The 23,103-nt window shown below is 38.2% G+C and overlaps 2 protein-coding genes across 14 annotated transcripts in view; one reads left to right on the forward strand and one right to left on the reverse strand.

Moving 5' to 3' along the window:
- The window catches only part of LOC139818131 (uncharacterized), a 142,146-nt gene that overhangs the window by 53,303 nt on the left and 65,740 nt on the right, over positions 1-23,103 (forward strand). The gene's annotated exons all lie outside the window — the stretch shown is intronic.
- The window catches only part of Msp300 (Muscle-specific protein 300 kDa), a 94,042-nt gene that overhangs the window by 17,477 nt on the left and 53,462 nt on the right, over positions 1-23,103 (reverse strand). For 10 of the 11 annotated variants that reach the window (XM_071786629.1, XM_071786627.1, XM_071786622.1 and 7 more), the window contains 7 exons: positions 11,093-22,885; positions 9,898-10,005; positions 9,396-9,701; positions 8,933-9,067; positions 1,386-7,519; positions 459-1,155; positions 60-359 (listed from right to left, as the gene is read on the reverse strand). In XM_071786629.1, the coding sequence (XP_071642730.1) occupies positions 60-359; positions 459-1,155; positions 1,386-7,519; positions 8,933-9,067; positions 9,396-9,701; positions 9,898-10,005; positions 11,093-22,885 (19,473 nt within the window). The remainder of the gene's footprint in view (positions 1-59; positions 360-458; positions 1,156-1,385; positions 7,520-8,932; positions 9,068-9,395; positions 9,702-9,897; positions 10,006-11,092; positions 22,886-23,103) is intronic. The other variant, XM_071786632.1, reaches the window with a different exon arrangement.

Below are 23,103 nucleotides of genomic sequence, written 5' to 3' on the forward strand. Positions count from 1 at the left end.
TTAATAAGTTATAAATATATCTAAAAGGCTCCAGACATGAAAATTGACAGAACGCTTACCCAGAATTGACGCATAGAACTTCCTGATGGATCGCGTAATGTAACGAGTTCCTTTTCGGCCATTATCATCCAGTGTTCTACGCGATTCGTCAATATGTCCTGATTGTTCCAACTCTCTCTAAAGGCCAGCAATCTTTTCAGAGAGGATTCGATATTGTCTTGCAGCTTTACGATCACGTCTAAAGCTTCACCGTATCGGTCTTCAGGATCCTCGATATTGATGAGATCACGAAGGCCACGTGCCACACCGAATAATTGAATTAACCGTGCATGATGAGTCGCTACATCCGATGATAGAGACTAAAATATGACAAATTGACAAAAATCGTTAAATTTAAATTTATAAAACACTCTATGAGAATTGATTGGCTTGTAAGCGTTAGTAGCATAATGACTAACTTGATATAAAGAGATGTATTGATCATAGTCGGTCGAAGTCACTGTTTGAAGATCAGGGACTCGTTGATGTGCAACTTGAAGCCATCCTCTTTCTTCCTTTACACCCTGCTCGAGTAGCATCCATCTCGACGCGGCCAAGGCCATTTGTTGCGCTCTTGAAGCTGCCTGATCGAGCAACGCCGTCGCTTTACTATGTAATTCTTCGTGCAAACCAGAGTGTTTGGCTCTGGTTTCAGGATCTAGATTGCCTTCTAGCGATTCGAGAATCGCGCGACAGTGGTTCAGATTGACGAAAAACTTTCTGTGCTTCTGCATCTCCTCCTGGAGATGTTCCAGGCTTATCACGGATATCGGACTGTCTAGCAGATTTTCGGCGATTTCGATAATTTGCGCAAATTCCTGAAGAGTTTGCTCGTATTCTTCGGCTAAAGCGAGCAATTGTAGAAGACGCTCTCGTTCGACACATATACCATGTTCAATTATCTTTGTCATCTCGTGCGCGGCGTAGGTTTCTTCGGGTATAATTTTGCCAGGATGATCGCGTAGTAATTCGCGAGCAGCGTCGAGAAGCCTACTTGTTTTCCACATATGACAGCGATTCGTGTTCTCCAATTTATCGAGTTCCTGTAACTTCCATTGTGTAGAATACTCGCTTTCGATTATATGATTGAGCTGTTTACGTTGCTCTTCGATTAATCTGTAACAAGAATTATAGTCATATCAATAATGGTTTTTTATTCAACTCAACTAGCTACATTTATTATCATATCGATATAGAAAAAAAGAAAAGAATTAAACAATAAAATTATATCGATTCTTTATCACTTCTACTTTTATTGTTGGACTCAGCGAAATATGCAGAAAGATACGTTACAAAAATGTATTTAACAAATTGCTATTTATCAATATTTTTACGTAGTATCTCACCTGTATACGTTATTAATGCCATTTAGAAAATCATCCCATTTTGCAAGTTGCTTATTAGCATGTCTCTCTCCGTCGGTAGTAACGTTCTCGATAATTCTCACTTGATGCTCAAGGGCATCCACACATTCTCGCAGTTTCTCTCGTTCTTCTTGCGGATAATTTGGCTCTAATTGCTTCCAAATGTTATCGAGCTCGTGAATACTTTCTTCTACATGATTCACCTCGTCTTTCAATTCAACGAATGTTTTAGCGTCCTCGTGAGAAGGCCCAGTCGGACATTCTCTGTTTAGAAAGATTCGGTATTCAATGGTTTCCAGCCAAGTCGAGATCGTTTCGACGACGGTAACGAGAGTTTCTTCGACAACTATCACATCGTTCTCTTGAATAGCATTTCTCAATTGTGCCAGTTCTCGGCGAACATCCGACGATCGTTCTTCCGCGAGTCTCTCCGTGGTAACTTCTTCCAGATGCGCGATATGCAAGATGTTACCTAAATGACTCGATTCGTTGGTATTCTGTAGATTCTTTACTCGGTCAGTTATTATTTTAGCAGCTTGCATTGTTTGCGTTCCCTGATGTTGCGATTTGGCGCTATATCCCAAAGATTCCTTTAGAAGGAAAACCGCGGATAAAGCTTGAGAAGGCGATACTTTGGTCACGGGTTCTTTCCACAATTCTCTCTTTTCGTATGTTTCCGTGCTGGATGATGTCGATACTACAGGTGTTTCGGATATTACTTCGGCATATGTCTTGATCTCCGTCCGGAATGGTGTAATATTTTCTTTATTCAGAATAGGTTGCTCGAGTTCTATGGGCGTCAATGGCTCTTCAGTGGTGTCCATTGGCTCGGGCGACGATTGCGTAGATATGATTCCGGACGGTTTTTGCTGATCCGACGACATCAACAATGGTTCTATTGTCGGTCTACTAAGCGCAAATGACTTTCGTACTGTTGCTACTTCAGGTACTATTGTTTCTGGAATGTTGTAACTCGAGTCGATCACAAATTGATCACTCGTTGATATAGGTACTGCTTCCGAGGTAGTTGAAATATCTGAGGGTGTCTCTTGAATGCCTTCGTCACGTCGATCTATTTTTTCTATCACAGTCTTTAACGCAGTATCTTCTGATTTTACATCTGATTCGATTTGAGATATTATCTGAGAAGGATATTCAGATGCCGCTTCCTCCGAGATGTCATCTCTCACCGGAGATTGCCTGCTGACATGCTTTTTGGCAACGTCGCAGTAAGATAGTTTCATGACAGTATCTTGGGATTCGATGGGTTGCCCAAATACGGATTCGAGCTCTGACTTGTCCTTGCTCGGTAAAATAATTTCCATAGTCTTATGCTTTCTCTTTCTCTTGTGCCGTTTCGCTGCTTTATCATCGTGCTCCGCGATACTTGTATCGTTATTAAAATCTTCGGCAATCGTGGTATCCTGCGAAGTATCGGTCACTTCTTTGCTACCAGATGCAACACTATCGAGCGTGTCACTGCCGGATAATTCTATAGTCGCGTGAACGTGAATTTCAAACGATGTATCCGAAGTAGTATCCTTTTCCGACATTGAAGATGGCGTAGATTCTTTTGTCTTTGCGACAGTCTCCGACAGTTTTGGACGATCTTCCATTATAGGTATTTCAGAAACTTTATGTTTCGTTTCTTTCTCGATGGACTCTTCCATTTGTTCGATATTATCTGGAATCGTTGTAGGAATCTCTGGTAACAGCTTATTCACAATTTCCATTTCTCTTTCTTTCTTCATAATTTCTGGTACTTGTACATCAGGTGCTGCTGGAGTTTCTACTAAATCTATAGACGTTACATTCTCTTTTTCCTTCCTCTCTTCTAAGATAGCTGAAACGGGCGCTTCGCGCAGATTTTCTTTTTCAATTATTCCTATCTTAAAATCTTCCGTAGATACCTCAACAGTTTGAGTTGGAATATGTGTTGTCTGTTGAGATACCGACATTGTCTTAGCTGATTGTTTTTCTTTCGGTGATGTTTGTGCGCTGATATCGCATACTTCGGGAATATTTTGTACACTCTCTTCAATTTGTGGTATCAATTCTTCGGCCTTTATTTGCACCGAACTGTCAAGGGTTTCAGTTTTCTTCGGACTGGTCTGTGATGTCTGTGATTCTTCTTCGGTAGTCTGTTTTATTTCTTCAATACTCGTTTGAGAAAATTCTTCCACTTGCATAAGTTCTGGACTAATTATAGTTGGACTCGTTTGCATCATGGTCTCTTTGGTTGGCTCGGGCGATTTTGTTTGCATTTCGGATTCCAGCAACTCCACCTTTCGAGGACTTTCTTCGGGTGTCGTTTGTGTCTCCGTTGTTTCAGCAGCAACCTCTGGCGCTGTGATTGTTTGAGTATCTGTATGCGAAACGTCTGGTAGTTCCGGACTAGCCGGAGCACTCGTTTGCATGTCTTTTTCGAGAGATTCTGGTACCGTAGATAACGTTTGAATAGAAATTTCTTGCACAATAACTTGTTCTGTCACTGGTGGTGGAGTAGTCTGTTGCTCGACTTCCATTACAGTATTTATTGCTGTTTGAGTTTCACTCGCTATCGTTGGAACTGATTCAACAGGTGAAGTTTGCATTTCTATGGAGTGAACATCAATTTCAGTCGTCTGTGCTTGAGAATCTTCCGTTTCTACTGCAATAACGGCAGGAGAGATATCTTCTATTGGACTAGTTTGAATAGCGAACTCTTCCATTGGCGTCGCCGTGGGTGTCATAGTTTGCACACCTGAATCTTCGACTTCCGGGGTTTCTTCTGCGATAGTCTGCGCGCTGAAGTCAAGCCCGGGTTCTAAAATTGTTTGCGTCTCAATATGAATCTCTTCAGTTTTAGCCGTTTGTATTTCTTCTTCTAAAGTGAGCGGTACCGGCTCAGGAGATGTTTGCATAAACGTAGATTGACTTTCTTCGTCTGCTTTTGGAGTGAGTGAAGTTGATACATCGCATGTTTCCATAGTTGTTTGAGTATTCGCATCACCTTTGTGTTTACTTTCTTGCTCTATCATTTCGACTTTAATTTCTTTCGCCTTATCTTCTGGCTCTGTCTCTTCTTTTATTTTCTCCTCTTCTTTTGTTTTACCTTCCGCGATCGCCTTTCCTACTTCAGGAATCTCTAAAGGAAGACTATCATCCGTAAACGCCACATCGTCGCTGCTAGTCTTAGGCACGTGAGTCAAATCTTCATCTCGAGGCAGTCGAACCTTTTGCTTTTTCTTTTTTTTCTTTTTCTTCTTTATGCCATCCTCATTTTCCGGCGCGATCGACAATTCATCCATGGTTTTATCATCCGGTTGATATCCGTCATTCTCTGCCATAATGCCATCGTCCAAGCTTAGAGAGGATTCGGTGATAGATTTGACGATTTCTGCAACGTCCGGTTGCGGCTGCTCGCTAACATGTTTAGACGAATCAGATGATGGAATATTGATCTCCATAGATTCGGCAACTGATGTAGCAATGGAAGTGCTGGAGTCTGTTTCTACAAGCTTTTCCGAGGACTCTGATTTATCCCTGTGCCGTTTCTTTTTTCTACTTTTGTGGCTTGCCGTATCTGATTTGCTCTTTTCTGGCGATTCGATGTGAGCATCGACTTCTTTTTCTGCGGTATGTAATTGTAAGGTTTCCGTTTCTTTTTCAGCAGTGAGAAAGGCGGTGGTCTGTACAATTTTATCGTGTATTATTTCTGTCGTTTCCTTGTCCGCTGGAAGACTAATGTCTACATCTTCTTTGACGATGCTGTACGGAGCAATTTCAGCCCCTGCTTGAGTCTCTGCTTGAGTTTTGATAGAGACCAATGGTTCCACTTCCTCATTTTCCTTACGCACCGACAAAGATATTTCGACCTTGTGGAACATCGGCTTGTACTCTGGTTTAAATGCTTCATCCTTAGAATTGTCTTTTTCTTCACTTCTGAACAATTCTGGTGATAATTGTCGTTCTTTGAAAAGTGTTTCCGTATCTTTCAATTTTGAAGTAGGTTTTTCCGCGTCTTGTTTTTCCTCGTCAGGTTTAGAAATGTCTAATTTACTCGCTAAAACAATCGATTCGTTTCCTGGTTCTGATTTTTGAAGTGACGTTAAGGTCGTGACTTCTTTGAATGATTCGAGCGATGCCTCTCTTTTTGACTCTTCCTTTCCATCATGCTCTGGCTCTAATATAATGACATTTAATACATTGACATCTTTATCAGCTTCTACAGTGCTGCTATCACCGTGGTGCGTTTCTACTTCTACCGTGCCATTTTCTAGCTCGATACTGAGTGTTTCGCTCTTTACTGGTGCATCGTCAGACTTACAAGTAGCCTTGGTGACCACCGGTTCATCATCTGTTACGGCATCTAATGGAGATTTTACAGATTCCGATTGTACCGTTGTAACATAGACATCTTCGACAGGAGTCTGCAAAACGGCAGATCGTTCAGTATCAATCAACGCTTGATCAATCGCAAGTGTACCTATGCCATTTACCTCAGTAGGGAAATACTCGTGTTCTTGTTTGTCCATTGTTTGCGGTTTAATTTCTTTTCGTACTACATTTTCGTCGCTTTGTACAGTAGAAATGCCTTCGTCAGCTTGAACGTTAGCCAAGTTTTCTTGTGATACATGCTTTTCCACAGGAGAAAGCACTGCAGTTTGTGTGGAATTCGTTATCTTTATCTTAGAGTCCGCTGTTTCCGTTCCAGAATCTACTACTTTCATCGTGGATTTTTCTAATAACTTGGTTGTTTTTTTGTGATCTTCAATATCCAATATTTTAGTTTCTATATCATTATCCTTTTCCGCAGTCGTTACAAAAGTTCCTGTGGTTTCCTCTGTTTTATCTCGACTCATGCTCGTTATATCCTTAGCAAATGGTCCGAAGAATGGTCCCTGCAGCGAAGTATCAGAAATATAAGATCCCATTGGTATCTCTGACCTCGTCGTTTCCCGCTGTTCTATTGCCTTTTCCCCTGGAACTAAAGTCTTTTGATCTTCGCTCTTAATCACGTTAATACTGATGTGCGGTATATCTTGTTCATCTATTTCTACTTCTTCAGGTTCTTCAATGACCTCTTCGGTAGTGGTCTCCTTGCCGTCTACGATGGTAACTTTCCGAATGATTTTACGCGTTCGCTTGATCACTCGTCTCGTGACTTGTTGCACCACGGCATGAACGCTTGACGTTTTCGTTTGATACTCACCACCTTCCATCAGTATCTCCTCCTCGACTGGCTGGCAACTGATATCTCCTAATTGACCTTGCGTTACCATGCGCGTGTAATGAGGTTCGGATTCGTACTCTTCTACATTGATACCTTCGGTGGGCGCGCCTGTAGTAACTTTGCCGCCGTAGATCTGCCTTGTCGTGGTCTCAATGGTACCGTCTGGCCTTGTCCTGGTCATGGTGACTTGTTGATCTCTCATCGCAGCTTCCGAGAAAGCTTGCATCATCGGCGGCGCGTCTCCGAACGCCGTCGACAACGTGGACACACGCTGTTGGGTGGTTTGCCTGCTGGTGACTGTGGTACGTCGTAACTTTCTTACGATAATCCTTTTGGTGCCGTCGGCATCGACGACCACTTCGGTGGTGACGTCATCCGGTTCGACTAGAACTGTTTCAAAGGATTGTGGCGCGGCGTGGACGATGTTCAGCTCGCTCGTCGCGCTATCGGTCTTCTTCGCATCTTGGTACTTCATATCGACAACGATGTCTTCACCAGGCAGAATGCTGGACTGTTTCCGACGCGCTACCTCTTGACTGGACGGTACATATTTGGTCGCTATCTCAATCACATCATGATCACCCGTTGTGGTCTTTAGAACTTTTATAGCTTCCTGCGTTTGAGCACCCTCGCTTGGTAATAAATCTTGCGATGTCTGTGTCATGAGAGAATGACACGTGGTTGACGATGGCATCTGTGTCGTAGACGTCTGTTTTGTGAGTTGCGCTTTTCTCTCAACAACGTCGTCGACCAGTAAACTTTGACCTGTCTGTAAGGAAACGTCAGCCAAGGATGGCGGACCATCTTCTATGGAGGAATGAATTGAGGGTGCTTCATCCAACGTAGCATTGTCTTTTTCTGTCGATTCGTCGTCAGCTTGAGCTTCCTCATCACAGATCTCCTACGAGGATAACGATTTTCTTGATATAATATACTGACATGTATACTTGCGACATTATAGTTTAGATGGTAATTGCAAATGTTTGTGTGTATCTACTTCTATATACATATATAAATAAATACGTTATGCATTTAAGATTATTACTAATCAACTTAATCGTGAAAAATAAGTGGAACATTAGGTTTAATTTTTTGTTAAACAAATAATAAAACAGAAACTGAAACGGGATAATTCTCAAACTGGAATTTATTAATTTTATTTATTTAATTAGTAAGTAACGAATGAATAATAATTATTTGTATAGTGATATCACTTGTAACTTTAAACTGTAACGTAACGAAAAATTCCTATTTCCTTTTTGTAATAAATAAAGTTAATTCACTAAGCATTGACATGTTGCAATTAGATAATTTGTATTTTTAATAAAAATAATATGGACAGTATATGCACACATTAAAAAAAATTCAGTTTATTGATTTTATCGATCAGTCAGTATGTTGTATATATACATACTTTAGAAATCATTATTTACGCGGTATTATTATGTACAATATTATTCATGTCGGGCTAAATATGATACACAAATGTAATGTTTAACGACGCAGAGTGAAGGGAGGAGGGACAGGTATTAATGAGAATTTTCTTTAATTACATGAAATATTACAGCAATGTATTAACATTCCTTAATTACATGCAATTCCTATAATACATCCATCACCTTAAGATAAACGAAAATATATAATAATCACATAATACATAATGTACAATGAACTAAGAAATAATGTACGATGCGTGATATCTGTAGTGAAACATGATGAGAAGCGCATGTGTTTGCAGCGACGACGATGAAGAAAAAACAATATACTAAAATAATGTTTTCTACAATTAAATTAAACGATTCATGTCCGTATAAGCATGCAACAGAGATTGTTTTATTAAGCTCGACTAGAATGTCTATTGCCGACAGTTGCGTTATTTATTGCTGCTTATTACAAAGCGTTTACCATCGTCTAATTGAATATTGCACATTGTTCCCGGAATGACTGTCCAAATTTAAACGTATTATTTCAGACTCTTACTCAAGCAAGAGGCAGAATAGTTTTGATGCAGATTCCCGATGTTTACATCGGGAAACTTTTGATTTTGCATACGACTATCAATTATATATAACAGCCCGTAATTTTATCTGTCATCTATAATTTTTTATCTATTCTACAAAGCTTGTCAGCTTTGTAATAACCGCAATTTGCAAGCCTTTTATTTTCTGTTTTCAATATAGCGAAGCTCTGGCAAGTTTTGAAAGTCGAAGATTGATTTGTCCGAATTCTTTGTAATACTACTTTAAGCGACTGAGGCACCGTGAACAGTAGTAATGTTTGTGAAAGCCCCCGAGCTCTGGAAAGCGTTGGATACCTGCTGCTTTCGCTGGAGACGATTAATTACATCCAAGAGGGCTTCCTTCAGAGCTATCGCTAGCGTGCTCACTTCCGGCAATAATTCGAGTTCTGAGACTTGATGTACGCGACTCGTTAATTCTTCCTGTAAAGCCTGCCCATTGCAACAAGTAAAAAAAATCAGTATTATTTCGCGTGCATTAAATAACATATTATATACTTATTTAATTCAATTAAGTTGATGATATTAAATCGATATTTTGATACATCCAATATAAAACTGCTAATTTATTATTAGAGATAAGGATATTAATCTTTTTACATTTAACTATTTTTAGAAGAAGGATATATCTAATTTAATTGTTTTTCAAGATTTTTAACGTTGCTAAATATAAAGCATAAAAGTCCAAAATATTAGATATATGTATAGCGAATGTAAAAAGTAAAATATCTTCTAATAGACATTTATATGAAAAACAGACCTGGCTGGTATTAATCGAATATTGCTCATGTAGTTTTGATACGACGTTTCTTAGCCAAGTATCTGTCTCTTCGAGGAATAATTTATAGGTCTGAATCTCTTGGCCGCGTCTTTCTCGGCTTGCTCGTGCCTGTTCGAGAGCTACTCTCCCTTGTTCTGCTTGTTCGAGAAGGGAAGTGACGCGCGTATGAATTCCCGTTAAAGCTACCGAGAGCCTTTGACACTCAATGTCGGCAGGAATTTCGTGTAATTGCTTTTCAAGTTGCGTAGCTTCCTCATCATAGGCACGAAGCTCTGTCAATACAGCCTAAAACAGATGGAGAGAATCTTTCGATTTTATAATGGGTCAATCGTGTTTTTCAATATACTTTGCATGTATTATACACAGTACAAATTTAACAGAAATTTTTCAATTTCATTATTTTTCAACTTTACTTTAATTCCATTAAATTTTTAATGATTATATCTGTAATTTTCTTCCTACTTTATGCTTGCATTCTTACCATAAGAGATGAAAGCATAGATTCTACGCTGTCTCGAGGTAAATAACCCATCGTTCCTTCGAGATTCGAAAGTCTTGTTTGTAGAGAAGCGAGGCCTTCTTCGACATCCTAAAACACAAATGATTATTAGCGACTTTATCAATTACGAGATTTGTTACTACTTCATCATGCCGTGCACACGGAATCCAATCAACTTTCACGTTGCATTAATCGTATTAACTGAAAACTTTTAAACCCTGTAAGAAAAAATATTATCCGTTATTACAAAAGCACACTGCGCAACATACAATGAAAGCACATCGATGAGGACAGCTCCTTCAATATCTATTGTTGAAATATATATAATATCTCTCTATGTACGGAGAAATAAATCCTCGTCATGCAAATTGTCAATGAATTTCGGGATACCTCGCTAAGCAATTTGAATGCAAAGACCTGTCACGTAAAGTTGCCAGCAACCAAAAGTAAAAAAGAATCAGGAACTGTTTTGCGCATTATTTTTATTTCCTATGAGTTATTGATAATTCTTGATTATTCTGTATCAACTATTTCGTTGATACTTGATAATATCGCTTGTTTATCAATTCTCATAAAATTAATATTTTATGAGTTATATAATAACAAATTATATAATAACAAGTTATATAATAGAAAAATTGATATCTTAAAGTATGCGCAATATAAAGGCTATTCAAGTAACAACATATATACACAAAAAGCACATGTTTAGAAGCGGAATAACCATGCAAATAGTGCAAGCTATATTTTACAAAAGAAAGATTGTATTATCCCTTTATGCGAATGACAAGAATATACTCTATTAATTAATTTCGATTTGTTACATATAAAAAATTAAAATGTTTTATTATATGAGATTAGAACAAGATAATAATAATAATTCGATAATAGCAATAGCAGGGAGAGCAACAACAACGATATATTCATGTATGCATGGGCTATAATCGACGACACAAGAAAATCGCACACATTGGACTCAGTATTGAACAAGAAAAAGAAAACGTAGTCGTTTTACAAAATGAGAGACAGAGAGAGCGAGAAACCAGTGGTAGACAATCCAGATAACTAAATACAACAAGTATATATATACATATGCATGTATATATACATATGGCAGCGGACTTGGTTCAAATTCGACTAGAACAAGACCGAGCACTGGCCGTGACGGTGATCGCACCTGGATCCTGCGTATCCTTCTTTCAGCTTCGCCTTTAGCCGCCTCTCTCTCCACCTCCCCGTTCAGGCTGCACCGTTGCACGGATCCCTCCCTCATCTCATTACCTAAATGCAGTTTGGATTGTGGACGAAGATGGGCAAAGGTCGACGACTTGGTGCAAGTGCTAGGATGATTAGGACTTTGGAAGCTATTCGAAGAAGAGACAATAGGATATTCCCTCGGGGTTACTTCGGCGTCTGTAAGAGACTCCATGCGCGACTCGGTCTGCGGATTATGGGAGGGAGGAAATGACGAGAGGAACTCAGGAGATGATGACTGGACATCACTCGGCAACGAGTAATCCAAAGATAAACCCGAATCAAACGTTGGATCCTCGATCGTGCCGAGTGGTAGACTGTGATCCAGTGTCCGCTCGCTCTCGCTCGATAGATAAGTGCTATAGTCGCTCCAGCTACACATCCCACCGGGTAGATCGGCTATCATACGCTCGGTCTGGGGTGCGCCCAAAAGGGAATGCGAGTTTCCACAAGAATCTCGTGACCTACCACTGCCGCCACCGCCACCCGAATTGTCATCGTCGCGATCTCGGGGACGATGATGATCGTCGAACTCATGTTTGTTATCGTGTGAGAGACTCTTTTTCGTATGCAAGGCTAAGCTCTCAAAATGATCACGTTCGGCTTCGTGATAGAGTCGTTTATCAGGCCAAAAACCATCGTCGATAGACAAGAACGAGCTACACAAGTCGGTTATAGGTTGTTCCTGCAGGAAGGACGTCGATGGAATATACTTTCGTCGGTCAGGATTCAAAACTAAAATTTCGTCCGCTATATAGAATTGTACTTTGGATTTCGGACGCTCGCGCTCGATCGAAAGATCAGAGGTCTCTTGTTCGATGCTTGCGATACGCTTTAATTTGTTTTCGTCTTCAAAGGATTGTCGTACAGTTGAAGATAATTTATCTGACTGTGGAGAATGTTTTATAACTGCATTTATCGAGTCACACGGTGATTCTATTTTCTTGGAAACATGATTCATTGGAACGGACGTATCCATTTCGATTTCATCGGCAGAATTGTTTGTTTTATCTGATATCAATATCGATTCAATTTTCATGATATCGTTATTAACTGTAATATCGTACAGTTTCGAAATATCATCAGGTTTAGGGTGCGGTTCTTCTGTTTGAGGTAACTCAGTTTTTTCTGTCAAAGTAACGTTATCAGCGGGTGCTTCTTCGGAGATATTTTCTTTTTGATCAATAATCTGTTTATTTATTTCTATCTTCTCTGAATTTATTGTTAATTTTGCAGCATCATTCGTTTCTACTTGTTTTTCATTTATTTCATATTTATTTTTCATTCCTTCTTCTTTTTCGTTAATAGATAGTTCCAGTTTTTTTGCAAATTTGTTTGAAACAATATTGTTCTCTTTTTTCCCTGTAAAATCAACGCTAGGTTCTATTTCGAGGCCTGTTTCTTTGCTAGTTACATGAACCATTTCAGTTGCAATCGATGCAGTTTTATCTATAATACTAATAGCATCTTCTTTCGGGGATTTTATCGCATCCTTTTGTTCCTGAGATTCTTTTTTATCTTCAGTATCCTGTTTCTTCGAAGATTTCTGTTTTTGTTTATTCTTTTCAGATGGCAGCGATTCTTTAATTTTAATTGATTCTTCATCTACTTCTTTTCCTGTTTGAGACACAAGTGATTTTGATTCTTTAATGTCTTCTTGCTTAATTGTTTCTATCGTAACAGGGAAATCGTTCTTGTCAGTTATGTTCTTTGGAGATTGTAAAGTCAGTTCATCGTCTAATACGTGATCTTTGACATTTTCTTTCTTAGTCTGCGTAATATCGCATACTGATATGTCTTTAGACAAATTTATAACCTCGGTGTTTTCTGCAGTAGGTAGAGTTTCGATTTCTTTAGAGTCAGCTGTAATCGTTGTAAAATTTTCAGATTTGGTTTTATCATCTTGCCGTTTTTCTTTCTTCGATTTGGATTTGCTTTTGACTTTTTGCTTGTCTTTTATCGAAGTTATTTGTGGAAGTAAGGTTTTATTTTCAATCATAGCTTCGGATTTCTCCAAAGGCTTTTCAGTTTCTTCTATTTGTACAGACTGTATTATCGGTTCATCATTCTTTTTTAATACAAATGCATTATTTATTTTATCTTTCGATGGTGCAGTATTTATGGTTTCTTCTGTTATTTCAACCGTTTCTTTAGTTTTAATATTTTCGACGATATTTGTATTGTCAGATAAATCGGTAGACTTGCTTTGGGTAACTTTCGCTTTTTTCTTTTGTTTTCGTTTTTCCGCTTTTGTGAGTTTAGAAATTTCCTCTTCTTCCGTTACATTTTTTTCTTCTTCTAAATAAGACTCTTTACATGCCTCTGCGTTTTTTGATTCGTCAACTATCAGCTTCTGCTCAGTGCCTTCTTGTTCTGTAGTTTCAATACTTATAACCTGCTTAATATTTTCTTGTTCGTTAATTATCTCTGCTGTAATTTCTTCGTTTTCTGAATACGTAGGTATATTACATATATTTGCAGTAATTGCTTCTTCGAGTTTTATTTTTACTCCGTCGTCTAATTTTGACTCTATTGGTGATTCTATTTTCTCTTCCAAATCTCCAATCATAACTGTCTTTTTGTCAATATCAGAGGTATTTTCAATTAGTTGTTCAATGACAAATTTTCCCTTTTTATTTTTCTTTTTCTTAGATTTCGTAGCATTGTCTTGATCTATAATCGAAAGTGCTTTCACATCCTTACATTTATTCTCTTGCGAATGTTCTGTATCTTTAATTAACTGTGTTTCTTTTATTGATCGATCTTCGATATTTTCTAATTGGATCTTATTATGTTCTACTTCGTTCTCATTGATAGATTTTTTATCCTCTTTCGGCTTTTCGATATCTTTTAATTCTTTTTGTTCATTAACTTTAGCCTGCTGTTTTACGTAATCTTTACCAGACTTATTTTTCTTCGATTTATTCTTTTTACCTTTAAATGTTACGTCTAGTTCGGGTTTGATTCCTTGAATAATTTTACTCTCAGTATTATGAATTTCATTTTCTGCGAACTGCATCTCGCTTTCATTGCTTCGTTCATTCGAGTCATTTTTCTGCTTGTCTTTATCTGTGCTCTTAGATGCATGTGCTTGTTTAGATGGTTTGGCATTTTCTTCTTTAATAATCTTTGCCAATTCGTCATTCTCGTCAACTGCTTTCTTTTCATCCTCGTGTACAGGCTCCTCAGTCTTAGCTTTAACACTTTCGCTGTTTTCAGATTTTATATTTAGTGTTTTAGGTTCTTTGTTGCTAATCGAATTTGAGGTTTCTATAATTGCGTGTCTCTTAGTCTCTCGCCTAGCACTTCGAGAACGCGATCTGGAACGTCTGGAGCGTAATTCCTTCCGATTAACAAATTCCATAAATCCTTGTTCATCCACCTGAACTAAATTTTCTATAGGCTCTTGTTTAGGGGCCTCCTCCACATAAATTTGGACCTGCGTCGGAGATTGTTCCATAATCTGTTCTGATTTAGCAAGATTTTGTTCGAGATTAGAAATATCATTAATTTCTGACGATTCTACAGATTTTTTACCAACTATTGCGGCCCATGTATTTTCCATATGTTTTGCGTGGGCTTCGTCATCTGTCATATTGATAGAATTGACAGAGATGGTCAATGTTTCTTTTTCCACTTCTTCTACCCAAGGAATAGATTCTTCTTGAGAAGTGAGGTTTCTAGTAACCGTTTGGTGATCAGAATATTGCTGTACTATAATTTCATCTACTTGTTTGTTACCCTGTTCTAATGAACTTTGTAATTTCTCTGTATTCTCTGTACTAAAATCTTCGCGCACTTCGTCCGATGTTTTTACATTAATCGCTAAATGACCAATTTTTAATGGAATAGGTTTGACTGAATACGTTTCTTCTTGAGAAGTCTGAGGAGAATTTCTTCGGGAAGAGGCTGTGACTTGCGCGTAAGATTTGTTGCCTTCTTTAAGCTGTTTCGACGATACGGTGGACTTTTCCGCGATTGGTTTGACAATTTCATCCACCATTGTTGTCTTCAATTCTTCGACGATATTTTTATCTATCTGATTTTCTAATGAAGGTGAGTGCATCGTGAATATTTCTTCTTTTGATGGAATTTCGCATAAATCGTGCACAATCGACGCTTGTGGTTGTTTTACAATATTCATAATACTATCGTTTGTATCTCGATGGATAATAGCGGATTTTTGAACATTCAAAGACTCGTCTTTCGAAACAACAGAAATAACAGTTGGCTCTGTTGTATCTCTTGTACCAACGATGGCTGCCCACGATTTCGCATTAGGATTTAATCGATTATCGTATTTAGGCACGTCATCCTTTGACTCCTGTTGTTTTTGCACAATCGGTGATGTTTCAAATATATCTGATTCGATTTCTGTCGTCTTAGAGAAAACAATATTGTCATCATTCTTTATGTTACTCTCACGTTTTGCCGTTGCTAATTTCTCTTTAGGAGTAATCTCAGATTTTTTGTTTTGTTTCTTGGATTTCTTATCAGATTTTAACTTACGTTCTTCACGTTTCGGCTTCTCTTCGTCAGTCATATCTTGTGATTTTGGTTTTGATACAGATTCGTCTGAAAGAAGTTTTGATTTTGCATTATCTGTATGCAATTCAGCTTGTCCGTCCGCTATCAAAGATTTTTCTGCTTCTTTTATTTTAGAATCAGTTTCGTTTTTCAATATTTTATGTTCTTCTAAATTACTTTGTAACGATAATAAATCACCTTCAACGGTATCTGTTTTAATTTCTATATCGCTTTGCTGCTTTACAGTTTTAGTCTTCGCTTGATCTTTAGTTTTCGTGCCTTTAGCATGTTTTGATTCTTTCTTTTTCTTCGGTTGATTTTTTGTTCTGTCGTTTTGCTTTTCATTCATTTCATTTTGAATATCTTTTATGCTAGTATGATACTCATCTTTTACAGCAATTTCCGTTAAAGGTTTATTATTTAGAACTTCAGTCTTTGGTTCTTCTGTTTCAATTTCCTTTTCATGTTTCTCGATTACTTTTATCTCCTCAATTTTTTCTCCTGGTTTTACAATCATCGTTTCTTCTTTAATTTTTTCTTCTTGTTTTACAATAATTGGTTCTTTCCGCTCAATCTTATCTTCTTGTGTTTCAATTGATTTTTTCTTTTCGATTTCTTTTTTCTGTTGTTTATTTTTTGTTCCTTTCTTTTCAATTCTTTTTTCCATTTTTCCAATTTGGTCGTCTTTTATTGTTTCTGTTTCCAGCTCGTCAAAATCATCGTCAATTATTATTTCTTCTTCAAGAAGAGCCATCCAAGCATCATCAGATTCTAAGTGTACAGATGATATCTTTGTTGGTGTTTTAATTTCAAACATTTCTTGCTCGGCGTCAACATTATTTTTTATAACAGTTTCGTCTGCTTGTATATTTGTATCTGTTATTGCTCCAGCATCTGCCAATTGATTATCATTGATTTTTTCCGTGGATGGTTCAACAGAGACATTTAATTCTGTAATTGCCTGTGATATTGAATCGCTAGTAGTATTAATTGAATCTATTACATCAAATGGCACATTATTAGCAGATGTGCTAATTAATGTTATAGCCGGTTTCTGAATTTTTTCAACCGATTCTGTGAATAGTTGATCTTGATTTTTGACATCTATCAGTTCTTTATTTGCCCTTTCATTAATTAAATTTTCTTCTGCATCAAAATCGTCCTCAATCATTATTGGCTCATCCAAAATACTCATCCAGGAATCATCGGAAACCAAGTGTACAGATTGCTGTAAATCTCTCGGTTCCTTTTCTTTATCATCATTTGTTTCGAATGTTTTAAATTTCTCTACATTAATCGCAGTTGTATCTTTTGTAAGATCAGACACTGTATTTACTGCTTTCTTCTCTTCAATAATTTGTTTCTCTCTCCCTATTGCAGTTTTTATAGATGTTTCAGAATCGTCTGAAGAAACAGATAGAGATTTTTCAGGGGTGGATCTCGTTTTAATCCATTGCGACTCAAATTCGTAAAAACTGGTGATCGGATACTTTGGCGCCTCTATGATAAGAGCATGTCTTCTGTCATTGACTTCATGCATTTGACTCGCTGGTTTAATCGCCGGTTTCATCACCGATTCTTGTACAATTCTCTCTACGCTCTCTGGTCTTGGAGCTGTAACAGTAGGCGGTTGTGGTTCTATTTCCATTTTGATGACTTTGAAATAGCGATAAAAATTACTTTCTGCATGATTGTAAGCATGGCGATCCATAGCATAAGGTTTAATAAGCTCTAATAAATATTCAGGCACTATTTGCTTTTTTGTTTTCATACTTTCGGATATTTCTTCGCTCTTTATTTTGCTGATCGTGCATTTGCTTCCATATTTTAATTCTATTTTTTCATCTGCTGCTTCTTTAGCATCCTTGGCTATTGTTTCGACATTGACTTCATTTCCATCTATGCGCGTATCCTGCTCCTCAGTTAGAATATTTGAATCAGCTTGACTAGTTTTATCACTTAATACAATATTATCATTTTTCACAGAATTATTAATATTTTGACTTTCTATAATATTGTCATTTTGTGAAATAATAGTGTTTTCTTTTTTCATATTATTGTTCTCGTGTTTCTCTTCAGGAACTTTTACCTTTAATTGATCTCCCAATCCTTCCATGTTATCATCTAATTGAGCAGTAAGTTCTCCTTTCCTCTCCTCCGGTGCAGTGGTCAACGGCGGGGACTTATTTGACATATCGCGATTCTCTGAAGTGCCCGGACAAATTCTTCTCCTATCTCGCACGCTACCAAATAGGCTATCGTCGACTACCATGATGTTCTCGGTGGAATTCGCGGAAGTTAAACCTACTTTTTGAGAAATCGCTGCCTGATCCGATTGCACCGAATAACTACTAATGAGAGAATCGTTTGGTACCCTAGCGTAAGTAGTGGTAAGACTAGCCTCTACGGTTTCAGGGCGCAAAGTGATCAATTCGGTAACTTTGGAACCTACGATTTTGGGAAGGGGTATGTTTTCTATGATCTCTACCGACTTAACGGACTTGACATCGGGTGGCTTGACCTTTACCGATCCTGGAACGCTGGTGGTGGTCGTTACGGTAGTAATCATTTTCTCTATAATCAAAGCCTTCCCTGTCGAAGGCGGTTGTTCCGACTCTAAATTATTATTATGTATTTCATCTAAGTGTTTTTCATGTACTTGAGCTCCATCGACCGAATCGCTCGAAGCTTTAGAATCAAATTCAGTTTCAGCTTCATTCTTTTTCGATGATTCTTGAGTCTTTTCGATATCAATATTATCAATTTTCGCGAGAAGAGGTAGATTTTTGTTAAATTTTTCTTCATTAGGACTAGTTATAAGCTTCGGAGTTTCTTCTCTCTTTGTTGAATCATCCTTGAAAACGATTTCTTCTTGGAACTTATCGTAAAAGGAAGAAGACTGTTTTGTTTGCTCAATTGTGTGCTTAGGAGATAGGCCTTTTTTCTTTGTGCGTTTCGATGTCTTTTCCTTAGGTAGCACATCTTTTGATTTTTTAATATCCTGTTCTTTTATTAAAGAATCTTTATTGATATCAATCTTAATATCTTCGTTTTTAATAATTGCTTCTTGAGGATAATCGAATTTCTCGTTTTTAATAGTCTCATATTTTTCTTTCATGTCCATAGCGGTGTTATTTATTTCTGAAGAAATCTCAGACTCTTTAGAAAGTGTTTCTATAGTAGAGATGATTTCAACATTTTCAGATGTCGTGGAAATAGTTAAATCTGTTTCCGGTATTGGTGTAGATTTTTCGGCTGAATTTGAGGCTGCTCCTGACGTAGCATCATCTTTAGTAGGTTTCATAGTTTCGTTGCGAGATACTTCTTCGTTTAACGATGTAACTAGCTCTACAATTGCAGATGCTGTGGTCTCAATCACATCTTTTAATTTAGAGTTTTCTGTAGACTTTATGTCATGTATCAATGCAGTAGATTGAGCGACAGCCTTGTTTTTTGATTTGCCCTTTTTCCTACTTTTAGGAACAGTTTCTGGCGCGCATTTATTAACTTGGCTGAATGCTATATTTTCTCCCTCGTCTATTTTAACGCCGTGGTTATTTTCGTCCGTTTTTGATTGAACAAAACAGCTGTTATTGGACAGTGATATATGTTCAGCCAAATTCGATTTTTCCGTAGATTGTTCTTGAACGACAGTTTCTATCGTAGATGCAATTAGAGATTCGATATCAGGCTCATCTTTCTTTCCATCAAATTTATTTTTGACAAACTGTGCTGTTTCAATATTATCTTCTTTTCTTTTACTTTTATCTTGAACATTAGACTTTGCTTTTTCGGATTTTTTCTGTTTCGTTGTTTTTGTCTGATATTTCTCTACTTCTTGTTTTTCAGTTTTCTCAATCATCTTTGTATTACTACTAACAGCTTCTTTTTCATTCATTGTATCCATGGTCTCTAAATTTTCTCTAGTGAAGCTTTTCGCTTTTAATTCAGGTTCTAATACGATTTCTTTTGGAATTTCCTCAACTACTGCTGTTGCTTTTGCAGTTTTAGCTTCGGGTATTTGTTCTGATTTTGGAACGTCATATTTTTCTTTATCATTTAAATTTATTTTAATCTTATCCAAAACTTTGCTTGTCATAATTATCGATGATGTATCGGTTGCGACTTCAGATTTTATTTTACTTTTAGAGGCTTTATCTCTCTTTTGAGAATTGGTTTTACTTTTCGTGTTTTCGCTTATATCACTAGTGATTTTTGTAACATCGACCGTCTTTGAATCAAACTCTTTTATTTCAATCAGTGGTTTGGTTGATTCCAGAGATTTATCTTCGACTATTTTTTTAATATTAATTTCGAGCTTTTCTCGATTTATGTTACTGTCTTCAGCTTCCAGCTTCAGCTCTTTTGACTTTGCCTTGTTCTTTTCTTTTTTTGAAACATCTTTATGTTTTCTTGTATCTTCAATCTTTGTATTTGTCTTTTCATTTGTATTTTCGGATTCGATCTTTTGAGTGGCTGATAATTTGACAACCTCTGTTACATTGTCGTCGACAGTATCTATTTTATCTCTTTTCTTATTACTTAAAACATCCGATTGATCCTGGATTTTATTCTCTGAAGTTTCTCTGCTTCGTTCCTTAGCCTTTATATTTTTGTCAGTTTTATTCTTACATTTTATTGTAGCGTCGGGTTTGTCAGAATTAATAATGTTGTTGTCAATTTCAAACTGATTTTTCAACGTTTCCTTGGAAATATCTTTTCGGACTTCTTGTTCATTTTTGGAATCTAAAACTTTCGCATCTTTCGTACTTTCTTTATCTTCCGCGTTATCTTTTAAAATACTTTGATCGCACGCTTTAATTTGACTTGGCAATGTGGCATGTTCCATAGACATGGTTTCTTTTACCCTTATTGCTTCTTTAGATTTTCCTGATTTCTTGAATTTTTCACTGGATTTGCTTTGTTTCGTGTCAGGTTCATCTTTATATTTTTCCACCTCATTAATGGAATCTCGAGGTTTGTTTTGTTCTTTGTTTTGCTCTTTAGGCTTGTCTTTTTGAGATCTTGTTTTTTGTTTATCCATGTCCTCGATTTCTTTAAGTGCTTTGTCAATTTCATCTCCTACTGATTTATCTACTTTCTTTTTCTTTTGTCTACGTTTCTTTTCTTGTGATGAATTCGTGTCTACTAAATCGATTGCTGGCTCTTCTTGCTGCATCGGTTTTTCCTCTTTTTGTGCTGTACTATCGATGATTTTATCAGGAACGGGTTCGTCTTGCGTTTCCAACTGTTTCGGCGGACTTAATTTTTCTTTCTTTTGTTTCTCCTTCGGTTTATCGATAGGCTTTCGAGATTTTCTCTCATCCGTTTGTTTGGCTTTATCATTCGATTGCTGTTGTCTTTTTTTGACCTCTCGTTTCTTCATCGTGTCCCAATCGTTCTCTTTAGATTGTCTAGATTGTTCAGATGTAACCGCGAATGATTGCGGATCTTGCTCGAATTTTAATTCCTGCAACGGCGATAATTCATGAGATGATAACTCAGGTGACTCTTTTGGTGAATTAGAACGCTCTTTACTGGGATAATTTGCGGCTGGTGATTCAGTCACAATTCGTGTCGAGGTAACACGCGGACCGAGTCCATGCGAAAGTATTTGCGCGTACGAAAAGGCCTGTCCTTTGGTCTCCATATTATTCAACGATGACATATTTTTTCCTTCTGTTTCGTTCGTTGTGGAATTTTCTACATTTGAGACATTTATAGATTTTTGCTGTTCAGGCTTATCGATACGTTCAGTCGCAATTGCGTCTTTAGAAACCTCAGGTTGTTTAACTACTGGCACCTCAATAGGCTTTTCTGTCAACATCGTAGTTGCGTGTCTCATATCACTGACAGGCTGCTGCATCGGAGTCTGCTGATAAATGTCCGATGCCGAAAGATATGTAGTTTGCGCGACGTAATGTTCTGGCGCGTAAGCTAAAGAATCATTGTTATAAGGATTTAAATTTATTGTATCGAGTTGTTGTACTTGCTGATGATGACCGGACGGCGCGTAAACATACGAACTCACTGGATATGTTCCGAGATGAGACCCGATGAAACCTACCAGTTCCGGCATCGTCTCCGGTATTATATAGTTGTAGATCTCCGTCGTTTGCGGCTGTCTCGGCACGTTCTCGTAAGGTTTCACATGTTGCAGTACATTGTAATCCTGCAGGGCCTCGTCGGCCCAATTAGTCGGCTCAGACTCAGCGTAGCTTTGATCTTCTGCATTCTCCGTGGAAATTTCAGTGGGTTGACAGTAAGTCTCTGCGACTCGCACGTTTTCCACCTGTATCTCTTGCGTCGGTACAACTTGCTGAACCTCTGTGACTTGTTGAGATTTGTCGATGTTTGCGACAGTATCTACGGTGACTTGTTCCGCGCGATGAACTTCGACCCGACCGCGTCGAGATTCTCCGGATAGAGAAACCATCTTTTGCCTGGGTGATTGTGCAGGAGCGGTGTTAACCTGCGTCGTCTGCATACATCCGCGAAGAATGTCGGCATAAGAGGTAGAGCCGGGAACCCACATAGGACTGGGCGAACGTCTTTTTCGTTCTTCACACGGTGCTAAAGTGTCCCTCACGGGCTCCTTTTGCGTTTCTTGCTTGGAATTCGCGCCAGGACGAGAATTGTCACACTTGTCGATTTCTTCCTCCTGATCCACCATCGTTTTGGGATCTCTCACCCTAGATGAGTTTGTCTTGCGCGTAAGCGATCGTCCTCGACGTGGTACAGATGATTCGACAATAACTTCAGGTATATCTTGCTGACATTCTTCCACCTCGATTGTGCCTTGATTGTCCGTCGTCTGCATGCGTGTCTCAGCTCGCAGTTGCGATTTTGATTTGTTCAAGTTCGCGTTGTTTTCCTGAGTTTGCATTTTTGAGACTTGTGCCTCGTCTAACGAAGGAGGATATTCCACGGTCAACTTTTGAGCTCGCATAACCGCAGGTCGTAACACTTGCGCGGTCATGGTAGGAGGAGTGGCTTCTCGTTGGTGTCTATACGGGCTACAGTTTCTCGAGCTCGGACTATTGGTACGTCCTGCTGCGATATCGGCGTACGAGACTTGGCCTATGAACCGGTACTCGCTGGTGGGTACGTAGTATGGATCCACCGCATGTATCTGATCCACCAGTGTCTTGCTGCGTTCCTTCCAATCCTCCATCCGTTGTTGCAGGCTCTGCTTTATCCACCACGGAAGGTCAGCCAAGGCACAACAATGGAATACATACACTATGTCAATTTTGAGGAATCTCTTTACATTCATCGTGGGATGAGGGGACGGTATCATTTTTAAAGCCAAGGTTTCGCTTGAGCAGGTCGCATTAGAATACATCGAAAAACCTCTCTCTGTGTATGTAAATAAAATGAGTGGGTTTCGTGAATGAATGTACTTGA

The sequence above is a fragment of the Temnothorax longispinosus genome, chromosome 8 (assembly GCF_030848805.1).
Source record: "Temnothorax longispinosus isolate EJ_2023e chromosome 8, Tlon_JGU_v1, whole genome shotgun sequence".
Lineage (NCBI taxonomy): Eukaryota > Metazoa > Arthropoda > Insecta > Hymenoptera > Formicidae > Temnothorax > Temnothorax longispinosus.